Source organism: Fistularia commersonii, chromosome 10 (genome assembly GCF_037954325.1).
Source record: "Fistularia commersonii isolate RoL2024-O1a breed Wild chromosome 10, RoL_Fcom_v1.0, whole genome shotgun sequence".
NCBI classification, from domain to species: domain Eukaryota; kingdom Metazoa; phylum Chordata; class Actinopteri; order Syngnathiformes; family Fistulariidae; genus Fistularia; species Fistularia commersonii.
The window spans coordinates 13,918,954-13,935,192 of NC_141293.1; the positions used below are offsets into that span (position 1 = coordinate 13,918,954).

The 16,239-nt window shown below is 44.1% G+C and overlaps 2 protein-coding genes across 4 annotated transcripts; both read left to right on the top strand.

Moving 5' to 3' along the window:
- The first annotated feature begins 8 nt into the window (after window positions 1-8).
- Window positions 9-11,164, top strand: tlr18 (toll-like receptor 18). 3 transcript variants are annotated; one of them, XM_086153857.1, is made up of 5 exons: window positions 144-187; window positions 4,655-4,811; window positions 5,413-6,405; window positions 6,538-7,720; window positions 8,785-11,164. In XM_086153857.1, the coding sequence occupies exons 3-5, from the start codon at window positions 5,423-5,425 to the stop codon at window positions 9,214-9,216; spliced, it is 2,598 nt and encodes an 865-aa protein (XP_086009983.1). In that variant the 5' UTR covers window positions 144-187; window positions 4,655-4,811; window positions 5,413-5,422; the 3' UTR covers window positions 9,217-11,164. The 3 variants fall into 3 exon arrangements, with proteins under 3 accessions (XP_086009982.1, XP_086009983.1, XP_086009984.1); XM_086153858.1 differs by lacking the exon at window positions 144-187 and adding an exon at window positions 3,598-4,024; XM_086153856.1 differs by lacking the exon at window positions 4,655-4,811 and having other exon boundaries at window positions 9-187.
- Window positions 11,165-12,333: 1,169 nt separating this feature from the next.
- On the top strand, window positions 12,334-13,000 carry s100a1 (S100 calcium binding protein A1). The gene is made up of 2 exons (XM_086154424.1): window positions 12,334-12,474; window positions 12,554-13,000. The coding sequence occupies exons 1-2, from the start codon at window positions 12,334-12,336 to the stop codon at window positions 12,719-12,721; spliced, it is 309 nt and encodes a 102-aa protein (XP_086010550.1). The 3' UTR covers window positions 12,722-13,000.
- The last annotated feature ends 3,239 nt before the right edge of the window (window positions 13,001-16,239 follow it).

The following is a 16,239-nucleotide window of genomic DNA, read 5'->3' on the forward strand; positions in this document are numbered from 1 at the left end:
ACACACACACACACACACACACACACACACACACACACAGGCATGCAGTGAGAAAGGCATGCCCGGAGGGAGAGAGGGAGGGAGGGAGGAGGAGAAAGAGAAAGACAAGTGAAGGGTGGACCATCTGTCCGTCAGACGGTATTGGTAGTGTCAGGAGGAAGAGGTGACAAGCTAACGGCTGGAGGAGGTGAGTAGAAATACTCCTTTCTTTCCTCTACTGTTTTGTGGTTCCAATTGCAAGTTAGGGAAAAAAATGAAGATCCTGTCTCTTTAAAAGTAAAAAAATATTTTGTATAAGTTGCCAAGACTAAAATAAGAAAAACAAAACTGATAAGTAACAATGTATTGTGGATTATATTCACATGTATGATTTTATTTAAATCAATACCTGGTTAAATAATAATTTCATTTTTTAACAATTATTTTATTTATCTATTCAAAATTTTAAGTGAGCACTTCCTGCTTCCATCCTCATTAAAAAAAAAACATTTTTTTTCAATCCAGCCCAATTTATGTCAATAATTAATGCAATGACAAGAAGAAAATAAAAATAATAAACTAATCATTAAGAGAATAATCAAAATACATAAATCAATATATTACGTTCACCCGCCTGCCACCAGGGGGCGACAGACGCAGAGTCAAATGGGCGCAACGAGGAGGCGAAGGGGCACAACTTCTCCTCGGAGCCGGAAAAAAAAAACCCATCAGTTTGTTGTTTACTAAAACCATCATAGAAGATAAAACTCTCCATGACAACCATATGTGTTTGCATGTCTGTGAAGTAACCTGAACCCGAACCACTGCTGGACGTGGGGTAAATCACACAACTACACACAATCATTTATGCATGTCATTGTGAAAAATCAATTATTGTAAACTCACAAACTGACAAAAAAAAAAAAAAGTTAACAATTTAATTTATCATTAAATTTTGGGTTATATTTATATATACATACATATATACATTGATTATTTGTATTATATTTATAAAAGAAAACAAAAAAAAATAATTATCATTAGATTTAGGGCACTATTTATTAATACATTTTTTTTTCCCGCTGATAAAAATGATCCACAACCTTCCAAATTTGTTTGGATGATTTGTCAAAATTAGGTGACATTTAATTCACTTTAAATTTAAGACCAATATCTAAAAATAGAAAAACGTCCCAGCTGATGTTCTGCTGACTTTTAACCATCTCATTTTTCTGGATGAACTTGCTCCGCTCGTTCATTGGGGTTTTCACACGATGTCTCCATCTCCAAATATTAACCTCAGCGAATAACAGATTAAATTCACTCACATATTTCCTGAAAATGCTCCTGAAACTTCGACCAAAGATTTGAAGACATCTTGTCTTGGTCAGACGAGTGTCAGATGTCACTTCCTGTATTCCTAGTTTATTATTGGTCGATTCTGAACCAATCACATGATCGACTGGGACAAAAAACGGATAAACAAACGAATTTAAAGTCAATTTCATCCATATTAAATAAGGAAAAAAAAACGGTCAAATGATCAATCAATCATCTTTCAATGAAAAAAAAAACTAAATTCAGAAATTAGCCAAAAAAAACAAAATATTCTTTTGGTGCAGAAAAAAATAAACAGATTATTTAAACTGAATTTCTTGAAATTCAATTTGATCTATACATTAAATGTGAAAAATCAAACAATTGATCAATCAGTAGTCTTTCAATGAAAAAAACATTAAGAAATTAGTAAAGAAAATACATTCATTTATAAATACATACATTTTCATGAAGATAAATAAACAAAACATGCAAGTAATCATTAATTAATTAATAAAATAAAAAGTAAATAAAGGCTGCCTTGGTAAGTAAAACACCAGCTTCCTGTTCATTCATATATATATATATATATATATATATCCATCCATCTTCTGCTACTTATCCTGCACTCAGGGTCATGGGGGATGCTGGAGTCTATCCCAGCTGGGATACACCCTGGACTGGTCGCCAGTCAATCACACAGGACCACATACATACATACATTCACTGACTCGGGGCAATTTTCCCAATAAACCTTGTTCTTACATGCAAACTCCACACAAAAAGGTCCCCTTGTCAGAGTGGAATCAGGGTCCTTCGTGGTGTGAGGCCAAAGCGCTAACCACAGCGCCACCGTATATAAAGTTATATATCAGATATATGCATATTATATCTAATCTGGTTTTCCAGTTGAGCAGTGATGAAAGGAGGTTAGTGTTGATGAAAGGAGGTTAGTGTGAGTTTGTGTGTGTTTGCAGGACTCTGACACACTCACACACACGTTTTCAGACGACGGCAGGAAGCCCAGGGTTGCTCGCCGTGGTTATTACTCACGTATTGATTCAGTCACAAGTAATAAAGGCGGCGTAGCAGAAAAGTCAACAGCGCTCCGACGCCGAGGCCCCTCCCCCTGGCGGCCACTCCTCAGGCGCCACATCGGGTTTTAAGATCGATTTTCCACAATTTCAGGCCGACTCTCCTTCGGGCTTGCCGAAGCTTTTTTTTTTTTTTTTTTTTGTGAATATTTTGACAATTTCAAGGGTCAAATTTTATTTATTTTCTTGTTTCACCAGTTTTGCAGGAAATTCTGCAAAAAAAAAAAAAAAACATGACTGGGGCAGAAGTTGTGGTAAATCACAATCTGGCATATGGCAAAATAGAATTAAATAGTAGGATCTTGAATAAAATAACAAAAAGAATCATAGATTATTTTAAAAAAAATAGCAAAATAATAAATAAATAATATAAATATAACTAAAAATCAATAAGAAGCTGAAAGCCCATCCACCACAAATGGGGGGTTAATCTGCCTAAATATGGTCAACAGGGAGTGACAGGAAGAATCAGGATAGGAAATATAATATCAGCATTTAACTTCAAGCCAACAACCATCTTCATAAAAGGAAATGGATGAAATATACAGCAAGGTGTTACTTCCTGATACTTTTTGTCCCCATTTTAAGCACATGCCGAGTACCTGCGTGCAATACTTGTAGTACCAACCTTGCCGACAGACGGGGTCACATGACCCCCGCCACCGCTGCCCATCAACCGCTGGGTAAATACGGCATCAAGTCGGACGGCTTGAACATTCGTCCTTCCTTGCGGGTCGTCTGTTGCCATGGAGATGCTCACAATCACATCCGTCGTCCATGTGTTTGTCGATGCAGTATTTGTACTTCTATTGGCTGGAGAGCCGATAACAACATCGTAATAATGGGTTGCTAAGCGTCCAACTTTGAATATTGTTCGTAAAAATACTTCTATTATTAATACTAATAGGACTAGTGGTAGAGTTAGGAGCACGAGTGGTAGTACTAGTAGCAGTAGAAGGAGGACGAGTGTTGTCAGTGGGAGCAGTAGCTGTAGTCATAGCGGCTGCAGTAATACTAATCAGAATAGCAGCAGGGATGGTTGTTGTCAAAGTATAATTGGTAGAAGTTGAAAGTGGTCAGTCAGAGCAGTTGAAATGGTGGTACTAGTAGTATTCTTAGTAGAAGTGATCAATTTAGTTGGAATAGCAGCAGTAGCAGTGTATTACTAGTTGTATAGTAGTACTATCATAACTAATAATTTCCACCAAAATATTCATCCACATTTCCTGGAAATGACCCAGACTAGCAGACAAACATTTGGGCCTCTTTGACCCAGTTTCAGTTCAGTTTTTAGGTGGGTTGCTGCGTGTGCGCACACACACACACACACACACACACACACACACACACACACACACACACACACACGCCCACACACGTTACCAGCCTGCTGTGCCACATTCCTGTTCCTGATAAGGACGACTGGTCTGAAGGACAAAAAAAGCTCAATGAAACACCTCTCACGTTCTCCCCCACCTTCTTTCCATCCCATCGGAGGTCTTCCTGGTGGAGTCTCCACGTTCTCCCCGTGGTGCTGTGGGGTTCCTCAGGGTTCTCCGGGTTCCTCCCGCAGTCTGGACACATGCAGGAGGTTCACTGGAGGCCCTGCATTGACCAAACATGTGGATGAGAAGGTGAATTCCTCGACCCTGTTTGGTTGATGAATGAGTGAATGAAAACACAAATAAGAGAATCTGGTTTTCATTTTTACTTCCCACATATGAACTCAGAAATTGTTACTGTTTTTATTTGACTGTGATTACATTATGATATGAGTAATACATTATGATAATAATCATGGTTATTATTATCATAATGTATTACTTTATCATATTAGAATAATATAAAAATACAATCATTTAGTTATGATTATAATTATTATGGTATTGTATTATTGTTATTAATAACAATGCAATATAATAATAACCATATTGTTAATAGAAAATATATTAATACTAGTCAATTATCATTATTATTAATATTTTATTTATTTATTTATTCATTTCCAGATTTGGGTCAACGAAAAAGCTAAAATAAATTAAGGAAAAATTCACTCAAATCAACAAGATAGTACTCAATTAGTTGTTGTAAAGGAGACATCCAGGATTAACATACATTTTTAATTCAGAAGAAAGCTGTTAATTATGTTTGGCGAAGTCTTCCGGTTGAAAAATAACATCTCTAATTGTCTGCCTGCAATTCGGTCTACAGCGCCGCCTTTCAAACAGTCAATATTATTGATCCTTATCTAATCTCCCTCGCAGGAACAGCTGCTGTTTTCTCACCTGAGCAGCGCCAATAACGTGATCAAGAAACACGTGGAAACCACGGCAACAAACATTGATTACAAGTAAACCATCCCCACCAACTACTGTTGCCAGTTAATAACACAGTTATTACACACTTAAACAGTTATTACACGTAAGTAGCACTATTAATATCACGGGAAACTGGAATTTCAAAATACTAAGTCAAGTAATGGCTCAATAAGTAGGTCAACAGTAGGCACTGTTTTCAGCATGTCGGTGAGCGAAAGACCTTCAAACAAAGAGGTCAAATTATGAATAGCCTAGTTGGCTAATGAACATAGTAGGTAGCCCATGGTCCTTCTGGGTCGTCGCCGGCAACTGGACTTTAATTGAATGGATAAAAGGAGGAGAACCGAGTGAACGTGAACGTGAGGAGCTCTAAGTGAAGAAGGGAAGAGAACCATGAGGACAGGAAGTGGAGGTTTCGTCTGGGGTTTCATGTTCTTGGCCGGTGCTTTATGTTCCCCAAGTTCTGCTGGGTGGTCACTCAGGGTTTGATGCTCTCCAGATTCTGTTTGCCGCTCACAATGGACTTGATGTTCCCTCAGTTCTACGAGGTGGTCCTTCATGGCTTGATGTTCCTTGGGTCGCTAGATTTTCACTCAGGGCCTGATGTCATTTGTCATCTTCTACACTTGTTTTGATGATGTCAGTGTTCTCAACCCTCCTCACAGTGACAGTTTACTCATTTCCTGTTCCTGTTCTCCTCACAGATCTGTCACCATGATTTGGACTTTGTTCCTCTGCATCATGGGTGGACTTGCGTCCCCGACGCCGGGTCCGTCTCTCCCTCCCACCACCAACCAAGAGGAAGGGCCGTGTCGCATCTTGGACTCGGGACGCTTGGCCGACTGCCTGGGGAGGCAGCTAGAGGCTGTGCCTCACCGCCACTTCCCGCCCACGCTAGAGAAAGTGGACCTCTCTTACAACAAGCTACAAACGATAAGCGCGGACGACTTCCAGCACCTCCCTCGGCTCCGCACCCTCGTGCTGAAGTTCAACAACATCTCACGCATAGACGACGATGCCTTCAGGAGCAACAAGGTGCTGGAGATACTGGACATCTTCAACAACTCCTTGCCGGAGATTCCCGTGGCGGCGTTGACATCTGTTCCCAACCTCCAGATACTACTCATGTCCAATAACCTTTACAAACATGCCACTCTGGATGAGAGGTTCTCCAGGTTGACCAAACTGCAGGATCTGTCCATGGGCGGCCCGCTGGTGATGGGTCTCAGGAGAGGGGACTTCGAGCCATTGAGGAACATCAAACTCAACAAGTTCGCCATCAAGTGTTCGTCCAACCTGAGTTACTATGATCCGGGGAGTTTAGCCGTCATTCAGACCAAGATGCTGGGCTTTGACATGGCCATTGACCAGCGGCCGCACACCCTCATCGACATGCTGGGCGACCTCGCCAACAAGACCTTCATAGCCATCCAGTTCCGCAATCTCTTTGAGTTCACGTACTACGTGGGAGAGCAGGACATCTTCCAGGGTTTGAATGATATCACAGCCTACCAGGTCGTCTTCCACCGGGGCAAATTCAACGAAAACCTCCTCAGGATGGCCTTGATGAATCTGCAAGGTGCCCCCATCAATCAAGTGAGGCTGCAGTATATCGACTTTGCCCGCTCACCTACCTTCATTGACGACGGGGCAAGTTCTCGCATCGTGGACTTGAAGCTGGACAGGTTGGACCTCTGGTGAGTTTGTTTTGTCAATCTGGCATATGCCATTGTGATTTTAATGACCCGTTGTTGAAGTGCGAAGTGTCAGTTCATGGGTTTTGGTCATGATTTGCAAAGGTAGTTATGACAATGTCCAATATCTTTCAGGTACATCAGCAATCCCGATGTGCTCCGGTTTGACTGGCGCTTCACCTGGTTCAACAAGGTCAAGCACCTGTCCATCCAGCATGTCTACTTCAACTCGGTCCCCTGCGACGCCTGGGTCGAGATGAAGGGTGTGGAGTTCCTGGATATCTCCAACAATCGTGTAGAGAATGATTTCCTCTTCAACCAGCTGTGCAGCTACAAGGGCACCATGTCCAACCTTCGCACGTTCAACATGAGCACCAACGAGCTCACCAGCTTAAAAGGCCTGTCCTTGCTGTTGAAGGAGTTCATGCAGCTGCAGGTGCTAGACATCAGCAACAACAAACTGGGAACTGCCAGAAGTAGCCAAGACTGCGTCTGGCATCAGAACATCACCAAGGTCATCGCCCACAACAACCAATTTGATAGCGAGTCCCTCCGCTGCCTCCCCACCACAGTGACATACTTGGACTTGTCCTCCTGCAACCTGGACCTACTAGACACCGCTTATTTTGAGATGGCCACCAACCTGGAGGTGCTCCTACTGAGCGGCAATAAGATCAAATTCATCCCACCCAAGTGGGAGAGCCCATCCTTGCAGATGCTGACTTTGGACGGCAACTCCTTTGGACTCATCAGCAAGGAGTCTTTCAAGGAAATGCCGCGGCTGTCTCAGCTGAGAGCTGGGAATAATCCATACCACTGCACCTGTGAGCTCCACGCCTTCGTCCAGGACACCATGTCCAAAGGGAAAGTCAACCTCACCGACTGGCCCTGGAACTACCGCTGTTACCATCCGGAGGCCCTGCTCAACACCATCGTGTCCAAATACTTCCCCGGCCAGGTGGCGTGCGACATCCGGCTGGTCATCATCATCTGTGTTGCAACGACGACAGCCGTTATCCTGATACTGATGCTGCTCTGCTATATTTTCGACCTGCCCTGGTACACCAAGGCGACATACCAGATCATCAGAGCCAAATACAGGGCGCACAAGGAGCGGGCAGCGGGCGAGATGGAGGTGTTCGCCTACCATGCCTTCATATCCTACAGCCATTCTGATGCTGACTGGGTTAGGGAGCAGCTGCTGCCATGCTTGGAGAACAACCGCAGCCCCTACCGACTTTGCATTCACGAGCGCGACTTCATGCCAGGGAGGTGGATCATCGACAACATCATCGAGAACATCGAGAGCAGTCGCAAGGTACCGATCTTTTGATTTCTGATCTTTTACGAGAACTGACACTGTGACCGTGTGTGCTAACGTCCGAACAGTTTGACCTCCAAGAAAACATTTGCGTCACCTAACCAGAGCTCGAACCATTCACCAAAATTTCCTGTGATTTGCTTCTGGAAATGGAAGTCAAACAAGGCATTTTCAAGGAACATGCCTTTCAGGGCACTGCTCTCATTGCACATATGTGTTCTGCCTGGCAGATCAAGATGTCATTAGCTTCATTCATCACCCCAAAATCTCACAATCTCTACATTTTAATTGCATTGCATGGACCTTCTTGCCACCACATCAAGAATCTATGATTCAGATTTGGTCATTGTGGCTTCCGGACCATCCAACCTCAGATTGAGTCCATTAGGGTCATGTCCGTGCTTACCGTCAGGGTTCACTTCAGTTTTCTGACTTCTCCCTCAGCACTTCCCCTCTGGGCATCCGGTCTGCCATCCTGCACGAAAAATAAACCACTTGACGAAGCAACCATTTTTAACCGAAGTGACGAAAATAAACAATGGTTCAGAGGAACAGGGAAGACAAGTTGCTCAACAAGGCAACATGAAAATTGATTTCAAGATTCTCTTAGAGTTTCAGATTATGTTTTCCTTGAACATCTGCGTGAGCACTTAAGAGAGACCCGCAGAATTCTCTGGACTTATAGGTTCAGCTGATGTGATAAAATCTCTCACTATCTCACTGGGACCATTGATCAGACAAGATGGCCATTGTTGCCAGAAAGGTCCAGAACTTCTCACCAGTGTGTTTTTTCCTTGTGGCTTTCAGCCACTTTGACCAAATTTGGATGTGAAGTCACTACAGCAGTAGGGCAGAAGGAGGTCCTCCGTTATTCAGAACTCTGATTGGACTTTCGCTCAGAAATCTAGGCAACTCCTACATCAAGCTGAATCCAGAAACGGTCTAATCTGGATTACAACAGTTGAGTCAAGTCATTACCTGCTGATGCTGATGACAGTGAGTAGGTCTCATCCAATTTCCCCACCATCGTCTCAGTGTCCTCTCCTTCTATCCACCCCCAGGTGATTTTCGTCCTCTCCCGGCACTTCGTCAACAGCGAGTGGTGCAACTACGAGCTGTACTTCGCCCAGCAGAGGGCAATGGGTAAGACCTTCAGCGATGTGATCCTGGTGGTGAAGGAGCCCATCGACCCATCGTCGCTGCCCAGCAAGTACTGCAAGCTGAAGAAGATGCTGAGCACCAAGACTTACCTGGAGTGGCCCCAGCAGGTCAACCAGCAGGCCTTCTTTTGGGCGCAGCTGAGGAGCGTCCTGGGCAAGCCCACGACACCACAGGGCACCATGAGGAGAACCTCGTCTGTGGGCGGCGTCTCGGTAGCCGGGGTGCCGCAGGAGGACAGGGAAGGAGAACCTGAGGAACGAACAAATGAGGCGCCCAACAGGGTCGAGAACAGTCCTTGCTTCGACAGACACCTCCCTGCGATGGCTTACTGAACGTTTCACGTCGGTGGTCAAAGCCGAGGTCTTGTTAACCACCAGACTTTAACCACTCCATCACAGTATCCTGATAGGCCCAGGACTAGAGCCCAGTTGTCTGGTGCCGCAGGAGAGGGACCAAATTCAGTTTCACAGTGTTGGAGGCCCTGGATGTGGTGGCACCCAACAATGTGATGATCTGGGCAACAGCACAGGACCCAGGAACATGGTAGTCAGAGCCTTTTCTGTCTGTCAGACACGCAATGCAGGGAGTTGCATTCGGGAGAGAATCTTGCGTTCCGTTAGCCTATTAGCTTCCGGGAGAAAACACACTTTGCATCTTTTTTTTTTGAACGCACCCCCTTCTCACTGTCATGTGATGACCCGTTCCCCATGCCAAGTCTCCACCCCAAGTCAATCTTCATACTCTGTGATGGCACTTTAATTTTTATCACACCTCACTAATAATTCATCCTCACTATAGTTTTAATATCACATAGCCATGCCCGTTCATTTATTCACTCATTCATTCACCTTTCTGACGTAGGAAGATGGAAAATCCGAAGACAACCCGGGGGGGAAGAAGACGAGGAGAACCCATACAGAAGTAACCCAGATAGGCAGGGGGCAAACTTGAAGGTTTCTACAGAGAAATAGATTATCACCCTTCACTGGCTATGTCATCTGACACCACAAATAAAATAAAATAAATTAAATCAAAATAAGATAAATCAAATTAAACAGAGATTCCCATCTAATAGGAAGTTCTCCGTTCGCCTCACCATTGTGTTGCTCTGAGTTTCCCTATGGCTTCCTGCCTGTGTTGAAAGGTCACAGGAAGTGCACATTGCAGGGAGTTTGGGCACATGTTGTAAAGTTGGTGATTCTGCAACGTCTTGCGTGACCTCTGCTTTTACCCGAATCGTGCGAGGCCTGGCGGGGGAACCTGTAGCGCAGCTACGTGCAGATTTATTCTCTTTGACCGATTTGTCTGTAAAAAGTAAAACTGTGTTTTTTTGTACTGAATAAAACGTTCATCGCGGACAGGACGTGAAAGTCTCATCTGCTGGACCAAGGAAAGAAACCCAGCTGGTTTTTCCTGAGACAGCACTCTGCATGTTCACTGTCCTCATCTGGTGGCCAAAGACGGAAATGTAGGTGATTTACATTGACCTCTGCGGAGCTGAAGAAGATAAGATAACATAAACTTTATGATCTCCATAGGGGAAATTCTTTTGTCACAACAGTGCAACAGTTATAATGTCATAAATGAATGTGAATATAGATATCCTTAAAGAGACAGAAGATAGCAAGGACATTCATGGATAAATAGACAGCAGAGAGAACGACAACAGCAACAATATTAGGAATAAGAATGGACAACAGAATGGAACTGTCAGGGTGAAAAATAGACAACCAAAACTAAACAACAATATACATCGAGTGATAGGATGTGTGCGGACTGGAACCAATGAGGATAAAAAAAAATGTAAAAAAAAAAAGACAGCAGATTTAGGGCATGACATGTAAACAGATGGGGTTGTGAATGGGTGAGGTAGAAGGTGAGATAGTGAGGCAGAAGCAGCAAATGACCTCACATGATGACGTTTCTAGGGTGTGTGTGTGTGTGTGTGTATTTGGAAAATTCATCCATTCATTATCTAATTTGCTCATCCTGCACTCACAACTGTCAATACAGTACAACCGTCCATCCACGCAGTCACATATCATAAAGAGAAGTACAACCATCCACATGTCATAAAGAGATATCAACCCTTTCACTCTGAACAAATGGATGAATGGTTTAGTAATTATAGCATAAAAATGTTTGAATGGATTTGAAGGGGCCATGAAATGAATGAATGAATGAAATCAGTCAAAACATGGTTTAAGTCATTATAACGGAAAAAAAAGATTAAAAGGGGCCGGGAAAAGAATGGAATAATTGAATGAATGAATGAATGAATGAACCCACATTCCTTCACGGTCCCCAAGGCTATTCTGCTGCAGATCCGAGGTTTTGCGTTTTTATCATCTCGGTGGACAAACTCCTCCTCGACATCAGAAACTCAGACTCCCCCCCCCTCAACACACACACACACACACACACACACACACACACACACACACACACACACTCCTCCACTCCCCAGCAGTGGGTGACGCGGCCGTCACCCCCCAGGTGGCACCGACCTCCCCCTCCCAATGCCAAAGCAGGAGGTCAGATCCGGTGGAGGCGACGAGAAGCCAAAGCCAGGCTGCCTCCACTGAAAGCTGAAGGTGAGTTCCAGTGCGCCGAGATAATTAACCGATCAAAATGTGTAGATTTTTAGGGTCAAAGCTCCCTTTTAACTTTATAATTATTATTATTATTAGTAGTAGTGGTAATAGCTATAGTAGTGAATTCATTATGGAATTTCCATTTCCTTCATAAATTAACTTTCTATTTTTCTGCAAACGAATAGTTTCGATTATGGTTGCAGCAAAACACAAACACACAAACTGTTTCTAAATATTAAGAGTAAAAAGCAATATTCAGTTTAATTATTAACATCCCAGTAACTCTATTATCATTATTATTCTTGTTGTTAGCAGTAGTATTATTAATTTTATTGGTTTTATGAAAGCTAGCTTTTAGCGTCTGTTTTTTTAATAAGGTTTCAAGTGTGTGTGTGTGTGTGTGTGTGTGTGTGTGCGTGTGTGTGTGTGTTTTGGCAGCAGTGCGCTACTTGGATCTAATTAAGTGGATTGAAAGTGAGTGGCGGCTTGCATCCGGTGCATTATTGATGCTGGGCCTCAGACGGCGGCCATCAGAAGGTGGAGTGTCTGTGGAGTGAGTGTGTGTGTGTGTGTGTGTGTGTGTGTGTATGTGTCAGGGGGGTCTTTATCATGTACCTTTGTCAATGGCATCTCCCCGGCCACGGCAACGTCTCAGGTGTCTGATAAAAGCTCTCCTTCATGGGACGAGGAGGCTCCGCCCCTTTTTCTCTCCCGTCTGGGTTCGACCTCCCGGCCGATTCCACTGGTGCCCATCAGGGGGAGACAGAATCCCAGCTGGAAGTATCCAACGTGCCGTCGCTTACCTCGGCCACTGTGCGCCCTGACGCCCCGTATCGCCGCAGGGCGCCGATCGCCATGAGTTCCCAGCTGGAGAAAGCGATGGAGGCCCTGATTGCCGTCTTCCACTCCCACTCCTGCAAGGAGGGCGACAGATACAAGCTGAGCAAGGCCGAGCTGAAGACGCTGCTGCACGAGGAACTCAGCGACTTCATGGCCGTGCGTCCGCCGCCCGCCGCCGATCGATAATCTATGTCTACCGCCGCCCGCGCGACCGCTCTCTGTCTCCACGCCGCAGTGCTGCAGCGACCCGGCCGCCATCGACAGGATCATGGCCGACCTGGACGAGAACGGCGACCAGCAGCTGGACTTCCAGGAGTTCGTGGTCCTGGTGGCGGCGCTGACCGTCGCCTGCAACGACTTCCTGGAGAACCGCTGCCGCCAGCAGGACAGAAAGTGGGACTGAAGGGCGCCGGCCTCGACAAGACCAGTGATCGATTGGAGTCCTGATTGGGAGATCTGATCGCATGATCAATGGGTTTGTGTTGGTGTGCAGAAGATAAACCATGGCGTGAAGGAGAGCGGAGATTCCTCCTCGTGGAAACTCCTCCTCCCCTTCTGTCCTTGTCTTTTCCTTTCCTTCTCTCCTAGTGGCCTCGTATCCTCGTCCCTTCTCTCCTTCATCTCCTTGAGTCCACCTCACCACTCGTCCTCTCCTCGTCCTCTCCAGTCTCCGTCCATCATTTCTGCCCCCCCACCTCAAACTGGGTCAAACTGCTCCGCTGTGATTTCGGGAAGGGTCAACCTTTGACCCCTGGCGCTGCAGGCTCAGTTTGTCAAACGCCCCGATTTCTGAATTTTTCATTTTCTCCTTTGGCAGTTGCCACGGTAAAATTTCATAAAGAAAATTCCTATTTCGGGAGGAAGAACCACCGAAGATGTTTTCCCCATAATTAATTTCTAAAATTGTTTTTAGCGACTGAAGGTTTTGTTCGAAGATGGCTTCAAATTAAATCCTTTTTAATTTTACCAGGAAACTGAACTGCAGTCTTGACAGTCATTTCAACTATCGGCCAAAAACAACCTCAATTATTTTTGTGATTGTTTTTTCCCCTGAACTTTAATCAGAATCACCATTTAACTAAACACCTGAACCCAATCAGTGTCCTTTTTTCTGTCTAATCACAGTTTTAAACACTTGATTTTTCAAAAGATAAGAGTGCGTCTGTTTTAGCGGATAATCCAGATGTGAAGTCTGGCTCTTTTCAAGGATCGTCTCTTTTGGCCCTGCTCCCTCACAAGAGTCGGTCATGGCGGCCCCTGTACGGCTCTTCATGAAATATCACTCCAACCTCCATTTTTTGATGCAGTGTTTCCATTAAACCTCTACATGCACTCATTTCTCCTGTTATGCACAGGTGCTGTTATTTAACATTTTAAATAAACCTTAAAATGCAACCAACAATTCAAATAAAGGTTTGCTGGGACACTATTGATTCACTTTTTCCCGTTGTGCTTGTACAGTTCTTAAATCCGCGTTGCTTCTCAGTTAAGGTCAAACGTAATGGTCTTCAGAAGACACCGGACACGAGAGCCGAGTGTCATCAGGATCTAATATTCAAGATTCAAAGCGTTTATTGTCACATGTACAGTGTAGAAACGTGCCCTGCTTTGCTGTCCGCTGTGCATTTGGACTGATAGGAAGAGTGTAAACATGATTATAAATATGATTATAGATATGAATATGTGGAGTGCAATAGAACAGCGGCAGTGCAATAGAGACCCTGTTATTTTAGTCGCTAAATCTTTAAGTCCCACTTGTGGCCTGAAAACTAAACTTGTTCCAGGTGAAATAGTTCTGAAACCCGATTGTGTCCTTTGTTTGCTGTTGAACAACTGATGAATAAACCAAGCGTGAGCTATAAATAAAACACCAGCTGTGTTTTCTATGCCGTTACTGTGTCGGGGCATCAGGTAACCCTTTTCCACGTTTGACTTTAAAAAACAGCTTTCATTGTGACTGGCTGATCCAGATTTACTTTCCTTCAGTGTCTGAGTCTGGAGGCCCAGATGGTCCCATTGGATCAGATGGCCTTAAAATAAGCAGATACAGGGGCGCCTCCTGGTGTCTGGAGAGAAAATAGCAGGTTCGGCGATCTCCGGCACGATCGTCCCGAGTTCATCCTCGCGCCTTCATCTCCGGAGTGATATTAAATTTACTGCATTAAACACCACCAGTGTGCTGATCGATATTTATCTCATGAACTCTCCTTTTTAGTAAACAGAGACATGTTGTTCTTTAAGTGACATCTTCAAACACGTTAAAGGGCCCAACTTCTTAATTTTCTTGTTTAGCAAAGACAAATGAAAAGCACCTTTGCAAGTTTTCACAAAGAAACTAATACAGACCTGCTCCTTTCTGACCCTGAAATAGAGAATATTTAGACACCTGGACACTTTCATTGTGAAAGGAGACATTGCAGACTCATGTTTCTTCATCATTTTAAAGTTTGAGCCTTTCGAAACTTTTCCTTCCAGACCACAAGTCTGTTAAACTCAACAGGAAACGTAAATGTAATAGATCATTTCTTCCTGTTTACAGATATCTTCTCGCCGCAGTATCTCAAGCGGGGGGGGGGGGGGGGGGGGCAGAGGGGCCGGCGTTCACCCGTCCGGACGACTTACGTCCTCCGTCTTCTTTCGATGTGACACAATAGCGTCCGGACCCACTGATACCCACGGATCTTCAATTATGAAATGGCCTCCGGCGGTGTCTGATGGCTTTGTGTCGACATGACCTGCAGCCACCAGGGAGCAGGTCAGTCGCAAACTCACCTGCAGCTGCTCTACACCAGGTGGAGCTCAGAGCCAGCAGATGATACACCAAGACAGTTTTAGTTGTTTCGTGACGGGAAACCAGAGGAAAGCACCGGGTCCGACCCCTATCTGTCTATTCCTATCTATTTAGTCTATCTATCTTTCAATAGAAATGAAGTCTGAATCATGGTATCAGCTGTAGTTTCGTCTTCCCACGAATCTGAAATTTCCCCACTGTGGGACAATTCAAGGCACATTCTATATCTTGTTGCCTGTCTTGTTGCCTGGGTTACAGGATTACACTTTTTTCTTTGAAAATAAACCAAAAAAATGCGCATGGATGAATTGAGATTAATTTTAACTATCTGGATGAAAGTAACGGCCAACTTAAAAATAAAAAACATGCAATTAAGACAAAGAAAGTGATCCGCAACAAATAGTTTGTAAAACACAATCGGACAATTAAAGTTTGTTTTTGCTTATACAACTGTATCGATTCAATCGATGAAACAAGAGGAAGTGGGAGAGACTGAATTTAAGAGCAATCAATGTGAGTTCAGCAAAATATGAATAGATTGCATTTGTTTTTCTTCTGACTAAAACAGCAGATTTGAAAACAGAAAACTGATAAGGGACAACCACTCTCACCCTCTGCACGACCCTGGAGGCTGGAAACAGCTCCTTCAGCCAAAGATTGTTATATCCTCGCTAAAAGAAGGAAAGCAACCACAGGTCCTTCATCTCATTGGCTTTCAGACTGAGCAACACCACGAGCAAATACTTTTTCTGCTAATGCTGCTCACCAGAATCCCAAAATGCTCTTTCCTTTTTGAACTTCCCAACTCCCTCAATGTCCAGTTTGCACTTCGTCCAATTGTATCTTTTGCCGTCTCTCATATTTTATACACAGTGGACCTTTGCTACTTCACGGTTTGGCTTTTGTGCCCTTGCTACTTTGTGGATTTTTTTTGTGATTCAGTTCTCGCGATGTATCATTCTTCAGTAGCTATTTTTCCAGTATTTGACTTTTTTTTTCTTAGTGCATCAGCTATAGAGCAGTGGCGCAGTGATTAGCGCTTCGGCCTCGCAGCAGGAAGGACCCTGGCTCGATTCCGACAAAGGGGACCTTTCTGTGTGGAGCTTGCATGTTCTTCCTACAGTCCAAAA